Source organism: Oryctolagus cuniculus, chromosome 6 (genome assembly GCF_964237555.1).
Source record: "Oryctolagus cuniculus chromosome 6, mOryCun1.1, whole genome shotgun sequence".
NCBI lineage: Eukaryota > Metazoa > Chordata > Mammalia > Lagomorpha > Leporidae > Oryctolagus > Oryctolagus cuniculus.
The window spans coordinates 134,719,682-134,734,327 of NC_091437.1; the positions used below are offsets into that span (position 1 = coordinate 134,719,682).

General features: G+C 38.3%; 2 protein-coding genes across 3 annotated transcripts in view; one reads left to right on the plus strand and one right to left on the minus strand.

The window, feature by feature from the left end:
• NUDCD1 (NudC domain containing 1) overlaps positions 1–693 on the minus strand; it is a 90,195-nt gene extending 89,502 nt beyond the window's left edge. The window contains exon 1 of the mRNA XM_002710736.5: positions 454–693. Coding sequence (XP_002710782.1) covers positions 454–571 — 118 coding nt within the window. The 5' untranslated portion in view covers positions 572–693. The remainder of the gene's footprint in view (positions 1–453) is intronic.
• A 126-nt stretch (positions 694–819) lies between these two features.
• On the plus strand, positions 820–10,358 carry ENY2 (ENY2 transcription and export complex 2 subunit). Of its 2 annotated transcripts, none has more exons than XM_002710737.5 (5): positions 820–1,035; positions 2,445–2,521; positions 5,773–5,843; positions 7,150–7,224; positions 10,094–10,358. In XM_002710737.5, the coding sequence occupies exons 1-5, from the start codon at positions 1,030–1,032 to the stop codon at positions 10,168–10,170; spliced, it is 306 nt and encodes a 101-aa protein (XP_002710783.1). In that variant the 5' UTR covers positions 820–1,029; the 3' UTR covers positions 10,171–10,358. The 2 variants fall into 2 exon arrangements, with proteins under 2 accessions (XP_002710783.1, XP_008254055.1); XM_008255833.3 differs by having other exon boundaries at positions 835–963.
• The last annotated feature ends 4,288 nt before the right edge of the window (positions 10,359–14,646 follow it).

A 14,646-nucleotide genomic window follows, 5' to 3' on the forward strand; every position in this document is an offset into this window, starting at 1 on the left:
ATTCTCAACGAGGAAAAAGCTCTCCCACAGAAAGCGAGGCGCCGGGGTGCCCCCAGGGAGGTGTGGTCTCCCAGCGCGCACGTTTCAGATCAAGCTTCAGCAGGAAAAGTCTGAGCGCAGCTCCCACGCCGCAGGGGCCGGCCCAGGGCCAACCAGGCGGAGAGAGCCCAGGCAGCATCGTGCGTCCGACCTCAGAGCCTGGGCCAACAAGCGCAGCGCGGGCGCAGGGTCCCGGGGCGAAGAAGCCGCGCGAAGGCGGCCCCCGCGGGGTTCTGCAATGGGCATCATTCTCTGGGGGCAGCCGCCTGGGTCCTCCCCACACCCGGATGGGCCGTGACGAAGGGCAAGGTCGCTTTGCTTGCCTGAGTCATAAAGGAAGAAAATGCGGGAGGGGTCTGGTCGAAGGCAGTCGAAAGGGGAAAGGAACGGAGTGCGAGGGGCGCCGTGTCCCACCTGCGTCTAGCTCCAGCTGGTAACAGGGCAGTGGCTCGAGAGACAGCTTGTAACCCTCGAAGCGGGGATCCAGTAGAGGACGCTTCACTCGTAGGGAGCAGTTAGCGGCCACCTCCATCGCCTTTCAGGGTCCCAGCGTGAGATTTAATAAAGCTCTTGTTGAAAGGTCCGCGCTTCCCTCCACACACCGATGCTGGGAAGCGGCGTGGTTCCCATCCCAGAAAACACTGCGGTGCAGAAAGCCCACTGGGAAATGTAGTGTCCCTGAGAAATCTGGCCGTGTTGCATGCTGGGATGTGTAGTTACTCGGGGACTTGACGCCCGCGCGACAGCACGGTCTGGACTCGTTTACCCAGAGGGCCGTGCGACCAGGAGGCGGCCCGCGCTAGTTAAATTCTCACATTATAGGCAGGGTGGCGAGACCCCGCCCCGGAAATGCGTGTTCTAGCTTTCTGTGTGCTTAGGTGCCCGAGCTACTGAGGGTCTAAGTCCGGGCAGCCCAAGAGTGTGGTAGGTAACGGTCGTCAGCGCAAGGGTCATTTCGTCGCTGGGAAGGGACGGCCCTCGCCCGCGGTGATGGTGGTGAGCTATGCCCGTGGTCCTCAGGGCCGGGACCCGGGCCCAGCCCAGGCTCCTTTCGATGTGCTGTCTTCTCGTTAGCTTCCCCGACCCGCGCTCGCGGGCCTGTAGGGCTCTCCGACAGGGCGTGCTACCGGAGTTGGCCTGCAGCCAGTCCTCGCTTTGTTTTCTGGCTCCGCCTCTCCCGCTGTCTCCGCCCTGTTGTGTTTTCCCCAGGAATGTCTGAACTGGGAAGGGATTCCCTAGCGCCCTTGTTCTAGCAGTGAGAAAACTGAGGCCTTTGTAAGAATTAAGTGACTTGTCCAAGGTCACTAGCCGTCTTCTAGGGGCCAAGGCGAGCGCAGCTTCAAAATTCTGGGAATGGTACTCACTAGACCTTACACGGAGGTATTTGGAAAACGTTAGCCTCTAACTGCCAAACCAAGCAGTTCCTGGTTCTTGCTCAATCCCTCTTTTCCTCTGTTCCCTTCAAAAAAAAAAAAAAAAAAAAAAAAAAAGTCAGCTCTGAAAACTCATTGCCAGTCTGAATTTCACGTAGGCGAGAAGAGAGACAACAAAAGCAGTCAGAAGCCAGTGCCAGATTACGTGGGAGAACATTAGCTTATTCCAAGTTTTATTTGAACTTTTAAATGGCTTGAATGACCTCAAAAACCCAACCTTCCACATCTTTTTATACGACTTTGTTTCTGCTTATCTATTTTTTTTAATGAAAATTGAGAATTTTCTAAGTTAGGAATTAGTTTGAGATGTTTTTCCCTTATCTCAGCAGCAGTATGTGTGTTTGAAGATACACATACAACTAGTTTAGCAATTGGAATTCTGGGTACATCTTAGTGAAGAATAAAGAAAAGCGCTCAGAGCCTTATCTGGTGATTTCATTTATCAGCAGACATAGTCTTTTACTGGTATTTAAGTTCTAGAACTTCCTCAAAATTTTGAATGCAATGATGGTGCATCAAGGATCAGCAATGAATTAAGATGTGCAGTGAAATAAAGTTTTTGGAGGGTTCAGGGAAAAAAGTACCTACGTCCAAATTCTGTATTCACCATTTTCTTCTGTGCCTCAGTTTCCTCATCTGTCAAATAGAGATTATGTTAATAACAGAATGTGTTCTGGGAATTAAATATTGTTTTTAAAAATCACTAAATGTCAGCCCAATACCAGGTTCACAAATGTTATGTTATCTAAAGACTTATAGTAGAGAGTATATGGGGGAGGGAAATTGTACAGTGAATTCATCAGTAGGACTTACTGGGATGCAGTAAATTAAGAGTAATGGTATTATTAATACACTGTTGTAATTTATCACCCCTTCAGTTGATAGAATCTTAAACGTGTTAGGATGCTTGCCTAGAGGATTTAGAAGAAAATGCTATGTGTTCTATATCTGAAAATACATGTTGATGTCCAGGTTAGCAAGATGAACAAAGATGCGCAGATGAGAGCAGCGATTAACCAAAAGTTGATAGAAACTGGAGAGAGAGAACGGTAAGTAATAGATCGTGTTAATAAGCTGTATTTTTTTCATCTTTAATAGTTATATTATAAAAACCTAAATGTCAAGAATTAAAACATAAGTACAAAGAATTACAGAAAAATTTCTATTCCTATCAGCTATGAAAAATAATATCTGTTCAAGATTGCAAGACTTGGAAGTGTGTGATGTAGCCAAGAAATGGCTGTCTCGAAGAATGTATAATCCAATGAAGGTGATAGAACTAATTTCAGTTACCAGACTCTCTTAACCTTGGGACAACATGTGCTCTTCATGCTCTCTCAAACTCTTCTTTCTTCCTCTCATTTTTAGCAAATTCTAGCTTATCTGTTAGGTCTTAATTTAAATATTGCCTCTTGAAGGAATCTGTTAAGTCCAAAATAGTTTGTTCTGTCATAGCATTTAATTACATTACATTCTAATCACCTACTTTGCTAGCTTGTATCCTTTAGTATAATCTAAATTTTTTTCACAGCAGAAACACTGTTGTATACCGAACAGCTCATGCTAATGCTATGCCTGCCAAATAACTGGCCAAGTAAATATCTGAAAAATGAACAGGGTTGGAAAGGCTGGGGAATCAAGAAAGGCTCCTGGAAGCAGTGTGATAAAGTTTATATGAGAAATATTTGTATATATTTTGTATATATATGGCAGGAAAAGTCTTTCAAACTCTACCTGAGTTTAAGGTGACTGGGTAAGATTACAGAATAGTAATCAGAAAGTTCATGGAAAGTTCGTATTGTCTCCATTTTCTTTAGTGAACTTTTTGAAACTCCCTTGTAAAGGAGATTTGTTCAGCTAAGATAGAAAGATGAGCAGTTTTCCAAGCTGTCAGAAGAGGGAACCATTCAGGCAGTTCAAACAGAATGTGCAAAGTCATAGAGCTTTGGTACATGATAATGCTCTGCAAACTACGCGGACAAGAAAGGTAGTAGGTAAAGTGTGGAAGTATGTGCCTGGAATGGTGAACCAGAGGAGTATATATTGAAAGTGATAGAGACTGAACACAAAAACTGTCTTAACCAGTGGAAATGTGTAAGTTCTTCTAACAAAAAGGTCTAGGGCTTTAAGTTACATCATACACCATTGGATCTGGGCACACAAAAATTTTTACCAAGCGTATGTATTTCCTTTCCTCTCTCAGCTCTACTTTCTCTGTGTTGGCTTTATTCTCAAACAGGCCCTACTCACAGGTGGCAGAGATTAGCAGTTCACAATTTACATCCCACCAGCTCAGACTACCTTCCTCTTCCTCAGCAAAGGACCTAGCTTGATTTCCACCTTACTTAGGTAATAAGCCAGCTATGATCAGCCTTGTGTAGGTCATATTTGCATTACAAGAACCCAACACAGATTCATACACTGAAAGGGGCAGTGGTTTTTCCATGCAGGAAAGGGTAAGAGAATGGGTGGCAGGGTTTGCAAAAACATCTGTTGTTGACTTTGTCTTTGGGTGGTGGGAGTCATCAAATGATTTGAAGAAAGGGAATGACTAAGTCACATTTACACTTCAGGAGTCTTATTCTGGCAGTGTGGAGGATGGACTTGAAGGAGTCAAGTTTGAAAAAAGAAAATATTATTGGGTTAAAAATGAAGTAAAGCAAAAATGGAAAAGAGAACTTAGAACTTTTTTTTTAAAGTAGGAACAGCCCTCAGTATGAGGAAGGAGGCATTTAGAACACTGCCTTGAATTACTTGCCAGTAATGGGTATAGGAGATTATGTATTTTTTTCATTTTTGTTGTGTATTCATGGAGCTTAAAATTCTCGAGTTTCCATGCCCTATTAAGGTTTTGGAGATACATTAGTAAACAAAATATAGTCTTTTGTTTTGTGGTGCTTACATTCCAATGGGGGCAAACAGAAAATACAAAAATAAAATGTTAGATGGTGATGAGTGCTAGAGGAAGAAAGTAAAGCAGAGAATTATGAAGTGTGATATTTTGGGTAGAAAGACAAAGAAGGCTCCATTGATAAGAAATCAGAAAGATATGAGAGAGCTTGCCTGGCATTTTTGAAGAACACATAGAAGCAAAAGGAGACTGAGTGCATTTTGGGTGCGGGAAAGGAGATCAAGTCAGAGGCATAGCTGGGGAGCAGACAGATCATGGAGGATTTCTAGGCGAGTGTATGATCTTGAAATTTTGCTGTGAGTAGATTGGGAAGGCACTGAAAGGTTTTGAGCAGTAAGGGGAAAATGCAGTGTGCAAAGGAACAAGCATGGAGGCAACTCAGGACAATTGATGCCAATCTAGACAAGATGAGATGATAGTTTGAACCAGGGTAGCAACAGCAGAGATGATGAGAATCATTTAGTTCTACTTATGTATTACAAAACTGAAACCAACAGGATTTGCTCACGGATTGGATGTGTAGTGTTAAGGCTGGATGAAGGATGCTGTCAAGGGTTCCAACCTGAGTAAGCTGAAAAGTGGAGCTGCCATTTGGAGGAAGAAAAAGATGAAATGGGAGAGAATCAAAAGTTGAATTTTAGCTTATTACGATAGACCTAATTAAACATCAAGATAATGAATCTCTGGAAGTGTCAGCTGAGAAATGATTGAGGATTTGTAAGAGTGGCAAGGGCAAGAGAATAAAACATGTTATTGCATCCATGATGCCATTAGTTGCAGTGTATACCATTATTTTTGTCCCATTATCAAAAAAAGGCCATTGCCAATTCAGTTATGAAAGGCATGTCAATTATTGAATTGTTAAAATTTTAGGACGGTGGATAGAGCAGCCTTAGAAGCAGTGAAACAACGCTGTTGGTGTGTGGTTTAGAAGAACCTGATGATCTGGGAAAGAAGAAAGGGGCAGTCTAAGGGAAGAGGGAGGTGTAATAGGGAAGTGGAGAGCGAAACGAAGAATAGATTTAGGAATTTAAACATTGCAAAAGTGTAGCTGCTTCAGTCTCATCTCATCGCCACTAAAAGTTTACAAGATCTGTGGTACTGCTGTTGGTGAAGAGATAGAAAGTGTATAAGGTGGCAGTGGCGTAAAGCTTCTTGAGAAGTGTTTTAGCCCCTCTTTCTGACTTAATTTTACTCATTAAATGACTCACCTGAGGGAAAGGCCCAACAGTTTAAAAACCTTGCATAAGATTGAAGAACTGTGAAGTGATGGAACCAAGTTTAGGCCACAGTTAAATTTTTGTGTCTGAAAGGCAAGGTGTTTGCTTTAGACATTCCTGCCCACAAAATTCATTGTTGGGTAATTTGGAAACATGTCTTTGTCTACAGCCTCAAAGAGTTGCTGAGAGCTAAATTAATTGAATGTGGCTGGAAGGATCAGTTGAAGGCACACTGTAAAGGTAATCAGTTTCATTTACAAAATAAGCTGTTTCCACTGCTCTGAACTGGGTTGGCCTGGGGTTCAGTAGAAAAGAAATATATTCAGTATTTTAAGGTATGTTGAACTAATTTTAAACAAGTAGAAAATTGTATCTTTAGTGATGCTTTCCTTCCCTCAGTGATGTATGTGCACCTAACTCCCTCATTTTTAGGAATTTTGTATTTGTCTTGAAACAAAAGAGCCATGATTACTTAAGATTTTCTCTGACATCAAGTAGTTGTGTTTTTTAGTAACATTAGTTATTCTTAATCTGTTTTAGCAGCAAACTGAGCACTCCAAGGTAGAGACATTCAGGAATTGTATCTTTTTCTTTAACAGTGTTATTTTGAACAATTCATTTATAAAAGCTTATAGAAAATCACACTTAAAAAGTATAGAGTGGAAGCTTATAGAATTGCCTAGGTATTGATACCGATTGATAGATTACATATGTCACTAAGATGAGCATCTTCTGGCTCAGCTTTTGGTTTAATGGAATTCTGTATATTTGTAATGAATCCCTATTGTATTGCAATGGTTTCTACAACTAAAATTGCTAGACATTATTTAAATATTGATTGTAAGAAGACAATTTGGCAGCTTAGTAAAAGCATAGACTTTGAGGTCATACAGACTTCCATTAGTAAGACTGCAGCTGCATTTCAGTTCATGTTTGATGAGTTACTTGATCTTTGAGCCTCAGTTGTCTCACGTGCAAAGTGGGAAAAATGCCTAGCCCTTTAGAACATTGTGAATATTGTATAAGTCACCTAACAGGGATCCAGAAATATTAATTATATTCCTTCTTATATTTCTTTTGGTCCAGCCTAGAGAAGAGAAAGAAACAATAGAGCAGTGTTGTTCTACATTCTAATGATTTGGTATGAAATTACAAGTTAAACTAAATAAGTTTTTCCCCTCCATACATTAAAGAGCTAATATGATTATAGTGAAATAAGATCTATCTAGGTGTAAATTTCCATGTTTTCTAAATGTTAGATTTCAACATTAGAGTTCAAATTCATTTTTCAGTGTTGCAGTTCTTGTTATATTACAGGTTATTTAGCTGAGAGATGAACAGACTCTTTTCATCTTTTTAATCTGGAGAATACATAATGTGTTTATAAGGTTGAACTAAATTTTCATTAGAAAAGAAAAAAGTATCCTCTTTTTTTTTTAAGACCAGTCTACACTCTAAAATCATGATCTTAACCCTTCCTCTATGAAAATCTTTCTTACAGATAATGATTTTAAATGATATGATTTGTTTTTTGCTTTTGCATAAGAGGTAATTAAAGAAAAAGGACTAGAACACGTTACTGTTGATGACTTGGTGGCTGAAATCACTCCAAAAGGCAGAGGTAAGGAATACAGATTGTCAAAGGAAGCATGTGCTATAGACAGGCTTTTTCCTCTCTTACTGATTCATTTTCTTTCTTTTTGTGAGGAAAAGCACCCTTTCCAAAATCATTTGGGTGCTTGTGATGCCTCATGGGGGCAGTTAGAAATGCCCACTTGCCTGTAGTGTAGTCTTGAGTACCAACGGAGATTATATATATGGTTGTAAAATGCTTTTGCCATCTTAAACAGTATGCCAATTTAAGGTGTTACTACAGATAATTTTTAAAATGTGGGATTTATTAGAGCTAAATAATACCTTAAGCTAGGATTTATAAACTTAATCAGATAGGACCTGAATCCTCTTAAATATTTAATAATTCAAAGTTTTATTCCAGCCCTGAGTTACTGCTCTACTATCTCTTTCCTTATTAAAAATTAACAAAGGTCTGTCTTCTTGAATGTCTAATTAAGAATTTAGTAATTCCATAACTTCATGTTCAGGGTCATCCATAGTTAAGACTCACCCTATTACCACTGTCCAAAGTTCTCCCTTTCATGTCTTGTTTATAGAAAGCAGCAAAGACATAGGTAATAATTCTATTAATGCTGATGGTGTGTAATAAATATTAGATAAGGAACTATATATCGTTGCTGTCTCAAATGTAATGACATTATTTTCATTTATTTTGATAAAATTAAGAAGTTTTGTAGTCATAAATAGAAGCAAGTAAATTAGATGGTCTGTAAGTTTTCTCACACGGAAATAGTAAAAAGAACTTGAATGCAAAGGGGAAGTAAGTTTGAAAATTATTACTGATGAACACTAATTCCCTGAATCACTTCCTGCTGGCAGAAAACCACAGAATCCCATGATCCTTTTCACCTATCTCTTTAGGTCTATTTACCACTGGAAAAAAACTGACTTTTTCTTCAAATATGTCTCAGGGAACAAAACAAAATATTTATTGTTACCCTAATTTCTTTTTAATTCATTTCATTTTGTTCAGTATCATTTAGGAACTAGTTAAACAGGTTAAATATCCTTTTCTTCTCCTTCAACACTTGTGTCTTGGCTATTTCAGTCTCTTCTAGCTCCCCTGCTAGAGAATGAGGAAATAATGAAAAGAGGAGTAAAAATAAATCTTTCTGTTGTGTTCTTAGTTGTCTGTTTATTGTCAGGATTAGGCTTTTTTTAATTACCTTTTTTTGGTGTGCAGTAATGATTATGTTTCCATTTTACATTCAGTTGATTTTGCAGCTTGTAGGTATTCTTAAACAATTTAGAAAAAGGAGTATCTGCCTTACTTGATTTGTATACTTATGTAATTTGTAGAAATACTGAACTGTGGCTGAAGTGTACCATTTCCTTGGATACAAGCAAACACATGTGATCCCCCCACATGCTTTTTTACATTTTGTTGGTTTTGAATAGATACACAGTCACATAGATCAGAATTCAGAATATGAAGTATAACAAATATAAGTACTGTTACAGTTTTTTGCATCTTTGCTGGTTGAGACAACATATGCACTCATTATTTCAATAAAATACGTTTTGAGTACATCTTATCTAAAATGCTTAGGACCAGAAATATTTTGCGGTTTTGGAATATTTGTATACAAAATGAGATATCTTGGGGGATCCCAATATAAACATGGAATTCTTTTATGTTTCATATGTACCTTATATACATAGACTGAAAGTAATTTTCTGTAATATTTGTAGTGCACCTACATTTTGACTGCAGCCCAACACATCAGGTCAAGTGTGGCATTTTCCATTTGTGACATCCTTTTTTTTGGCCCTCAAAAAGTTGAATTCCAGATTTTCAGATTAGGGCTGCTTAACCTGTATTAATCCCATTATTTTCCAAAACATGTAGCATATTATGATCCCATCAACCAATATGAGTTTTCCCTCATTCATATTTAATTTGTATTTATTTTATTTATTTATGAAGCAGAAACAGAGATCTCCCATCTCCTGTTTCACTCCACAAATACCTTCAGCAACCAGACCAGGCCAGACCAAAGCTCAGAGCCATGAACTCAATCCAGGTCTCCCATGTGAGTGGCAGAGACCCAACTACTTGAATCTATCCCCTGCTGCCTCCCAGAGTGTGCATTAGTAAGAAGCTGGAAATGGAAGTGGAGTCAAGACTACAATCCAGTGACTCCCATAGGAGATGTGGGCATCTCAAGCAATATATTAACTGCTATGACAATTATCCATTCCTTTTCCTTTTCAATTTGAAGTAACTGTATAGTTGAGAAATCAACCCTTTTTCTATAAGAGTGTTTCCCCCATTTTTTTTCTTTTGGCTTTTCTTGCAATGGTTTTGAAGAAGCTTAAGTTGTTACCAATCTGTTACAGCCTGTGTTTAAAAATGGCCTCAATTCCTAATTTAAAGAGTTTCCCATCCTGACTCCTCTGCTTCCAATCTTTGTTTCCTGGTAATGCATCCTGGGAGGCTGCAGATGATGGATCAAGTGCTTGAGCACCTGCCACCCATTTGGGAGACCCAGGTGGTGTTCCTGGATCTTGGCTTTAACCTTGCCCAGCCCTATTGTGTGCATTCTGGGATTGAAACAACAATGGAAGATCGGTCTATTTCCCTCTTTCACTACCTTTCAAGTAGATGAAAATAAACATTAAAAAAATTTTAATTTTCACATTTTCTTCTCATCAACATGTATATTTAGATATTGGATAGTAAATTACAATAATGAATTACAAATGCACAATTGTTTTCTGATCTATTTACCTGTATTTTTTATTGAACCTGAGGGTTATTAAATTCTTTGATTGGAAATTCTGAATAAATGTCAAATCTCAAAATGACTTACTTGTTGGGATCTTCTCTTAACACTTTTATTTTTGTGTTTCAGCGCTGGTACCTGACAGTGTAAAGAAGGAGCTCCTACAAAGAATAAGAACATTCCTTGCTCAGCATGCCAGCCTTTAAGATTGAATTAGATTGTGTTGTTCTGTGGTTTTATTTCTGAAAGTAAAACTTGCCATAAATTAGAGGTCATTTCCCCAAAATAAAGTCCTTTTTTGTATAATGGTATACAGTTTTCAGTAATGATGTATACATTGTTGATTTTTCCCTAAATGTGTTATTTTAATAAATATCTCATGAATGACTTTGAAGTTTGCTTGGATTTCAGAATAAATGGGACTTTGTCTTTATTACTAACTTGCCAGATTTGTTGAGAGAGAAAGTCAGCAACTAATACAGTTTAAGTATTTAGTGTGTATAATTCTCTGTGCTAACAACTAAGAAGTAAGCAATTTTGCTGGATTGTATATGGTGTATTCCTTTTTTGAATCCCCATAATACTTGATAAATTGTAATGTCCCATCTTGTACTACAGTTCTTATTTTTTTCGTATATTTGTTATAACTCTGAGGGTTAGGACTGCATCTTTTTTAGTGTGCCTTATGCTTCAAAAATTTTTACCATCTAGTGGAAGAGAGAACATTTACAAGCTGGCTCCATACCAAGCTCTACCCACATACTCTACTCATCTGAACTTTGAAAGCAGAATCTTTAAGGTGCATTCCCATAAGGTCAAGAAAGAACTTGATGGGAAATACTCCACCCATTAGCAGTACTCTGTGACATCAGGATTGCCAAATCCAATGGACTCTTGTCTATTCTCATGTGACCTCTACTGGAAAATGAGAATCTTGACCTTCCTGCTACTTGGAACTCTCTTCCCACTCCTAACACTGTTTCTTTCTACCACTGGAAGTTCCTTCTATTTCTTGTGGAGTACCTTTTGCTGTATGTGACTTAAATAATGATGCTTCTTTGGGCTCTCTGCTGATCCCTCTGACTGACTAAATGGGTATACTTTTCCTGAGCAAATCCCAAGAAACTCAGGTCAGATCATGGCAACAAGCACCAACAGTATGATAATGCTAAACTGCATCTCCCAACCAGACTTCTCATTCTCCAGATCCATGCATCCAACTGCAGTATGTCAGCATCCTTGGGTATTTCACAAACACCCAAACTCACCACACCCAAACGAATGATCTCACTAGTCTCCCTTCCCATGACTGCTCCTGCAGTTCTCATCCCTGTGAGTGCTACCTCCCAGTCAGAACAGATCACCCAAAGAGCTTGCTAAATTGCTGATCCTGAGGGTAAGTGGGGCATGGCACAAGATTGTTTCTGACAGGCCCCCATTTGGGACTGATACTACTGATCAAGAACCACTTTGGATATAACAAGACTATAAATTGTTCATTACTTTCCTTTTGAACTGCCTTAGTTCAAGCCCAGAGTATTGATAGTAGAGTACCATTTTGTACCCAATAGTTTCTCCATGCCTCCTCCCATATCTCTTCCATGCTGTTACCTCAGTAAATTTCCAATGCAGGCTGAAATTAAAACTCAATACCTAGAATCTCCTTGATTGGACACTTGTTTCTTGATTGTTTCATCCCTAAAAACCTTTGAAAATTAACGTGTGTCAAAAAAAAAAAAAAAAAAAAAACCCTCCTCACCTCGTTGCTACAATGCCCTTCAGAATTCAGCATGAGTTACTTAGATTTTGATACTCTCAGTTTCAGATTCCCGGCTACCATTTTTCTATAAAAAACACATGCATAGTTTCTCTTCCATACAGTGGTTTTTAAACTGCATGCATTTCCTACAAGGAAGGAAACATGACCTCTTTGACTTGTATGATACTTGTGGATGAATGAGGGAAAAAAAATAAATGAACTACTGAATATTAGAATAAAAAAAGGAACAATAATTCCAAGGAACGATTTAAATCCTTTTGATGAATTTAAATTTGAAATGTAGTCTGAACTACTGAACCTAGCTAGTTAAGTTTTGAGCCCAATATGCATTCATGCAATCACAAAACCTATCCAAACATTTTCCATTCCACTTCATCCTCTATGGAAATAATGTCCTAAAGTAATAGGCATGCTCATCAGTCTGCTACCCATTTTCAAAAAGAACACACCTTACATAGTACACAGGAAATGTTGGAAATAAGGATAGTTCTTAATGGTACTGTATATGGAAATAAAGCAAAAAATGATCAAAGATGCTATTTTAATGGATAAAAATATGAGAAACAAAATAATCTGAAATGAGATAAAGATACTGAGTTGAAAATTCTTCATAGCAATTTGAAAGGCTACAAAAGCACAGTTTTAAAATGATGGTGCTAAGAACTTCACGTCTCTCCCCACCCACTATGGGTTTCTTTGACATAAGTGTCTTGCAATTTGCATCTAGAAATATTGATTTTTTTAAATAAAAAACTTTGTGAACATCTTGACTCACATTATTGATTTATGTAAGCTAGGAATATATTCTTTAAAAATCTTGTATGATTTCATGTTCAATATTGGAAATTCAATAGGATTACAGTTACATGACTGCTCTGGGTAAGTTGCTAATTAGGATTACTGTAAGCCTCTCTTGTACAGAATTAAAGAACACCGAACTAAATTATTTATGTAATCACTTTGCTTTGGGACTACAAGTGTATCATTTGATGAGCAGTGCCAAGCCAGGGACTGTGTCATGCTGGGATGGGTAATGGATATGGGACTTTTAATAACTTGATAAAAAGCTTCAAGAGAACCATGACAGCTGCACAGTAGCTGGTGTGGGAAATGGGCCAGTGTGTGCACGTACATGTGTGCATGTGAAGAGCTTAACTCTTAGGACTAGCACATCTTGTGACTTCAAAAAATCCCTCAAATCTATGAAAACAACAAAGTCATTGGATGAGTCTACCAAGAAAACAGGTATAGTCAGTTCATCTAGCTTCATCTATGGTATTGAATTACCAGATAAGACTGACTCCTCTGCCTCAGTTTCCTTATCAGTATAATATATCTGATCATGCACACCTGACAGGAAATTTTAAAATAGCCCCTTAAATATTATTAATGGAATAATCAGAAAAGGCAATATGGATCGATGTTATGCTAGCAAGAAGAAATACAAAGTGCTTCAAAACATTTGAGGAACAATGGAATTAAAAGATAATTAATTTTTACAATTTTTTTCCTAATTTTTATTTTAATATCTACTTGAGAGACAGAGCTCCTATCTGCTGGTTCACTCCTATATAATTGCACTGGCAAATGTTGGGCCAGAATGAAGCTAGGATCCCAGAACATCATCCAAGCTTCCCACGTGGATGGAAAGAACCCAAATATTTGAATCATCAAGTATTGCTTCCCAGAGAGTGTGTTAGCAGGAAACTGGAATTGAGAGCTGAGCCAGGAATCAAACCCAGGCACTCCTACACAAGATGTAGGTGTCCCAACTGGGGGCTCAGCCACTAGGTCAAATGCTTGACGTGCAACATGGATTGTGTTTTCATGATGCAGTGATAATGCATTTTCATGAAATTTTCAAAGACAATTCATATGCATGGGCTTTCTTTTAAAGGTGCAAGAAAATAAACATATTTATGTTTAAAAAATAGTTCCATTTTCCAGGAACTCTTTGAAGTACCCTCATATGTAATTATTTAGCATGTGTTGTCTAGGTTTATATAGATATGTATGTGAGTTAAGTCTGAAGCAACTGCTTTTATTTTTCAGCAATTTCTAGATATTATTAATTATGAAAATAATACCTATAAAAATAAAGATGACCAACATAGCTTGATTGAAACAATCATAGGGCATAACAGGGAAGGTCTCATTTTTTAACCTGTATTCTACCACAGATTCCCCTATGAAACATACTGTAAAACATTTATCTTTTTTTAAAAAAAATTTCTTTATTTGAGCGGCAGAGTTACAGAAAGAGGGACAGAAAGGTCTTCCATCTGCTGGTTCACTCCCCAAATGGCCACTATGGCCAAAATGGATCAATCCAAAGCCAGGAGCCTAGAACTTCTCCTAGGTCTCCCATGTGGGTTCAAGGGCCCAAGCACTTGGACCATCTTCCACTGCTTTCCCAAGCCATAGCAGAGAGCTGGATGGGAAGTGAAGCAGCCAGGACTGGAACTGGTGGCTATATGGGATGCAGGTGCTGCAGATGGAGGCTTAACCCATATTCACTGTCTAAAATGATAAATTCATGTTCACAATAAGTTATTTAAAATAAATATTTGGCTCCAAAGGAAGAAATTTGATATTTACCAATTTATTCCAGACCTGATTATATTTGGTAATTATGATCCTCAGCCACAAGGGGGCACTTGAAGCCTGTATTTTGGTCTTGTGCAAGGCTTTATGTCTCCTTTAAACAGGCCCTACTCCAATTCAAACCTAACAGCCTTTTCCAGATCAAAGTGTTACTGAATTAAAACTTAATGTGAGGACCCCAGAATGTGCTTCTGATATAAATTAAAATAAAGCTACAGTAAGACATAGATTTTGTTTTGCCCGGATAATTTTCTGAAGTCAAATCAGAATTCAGGCAGGAAGTTTATTCAAAAAGTAT

Coding starts and splice junctions, on each gene's coding strand:
- ENY2 (XM_002710737.5), top strand. Junction 2,522..5,772: donor GAAACTGGAGAGAGAGAACG/GTAAGTAATAGA, acceptor CTTTGTCTACAG/CCTCAAAGAGTTGCTGAGAG. Junction 7,225..10,093: donor AATCACTCCAAAAGGCAGAG/GTAAGGAATACA, acceptor TTTGTGTTTCAG/CGCTGGTACCTGACAGTGTA.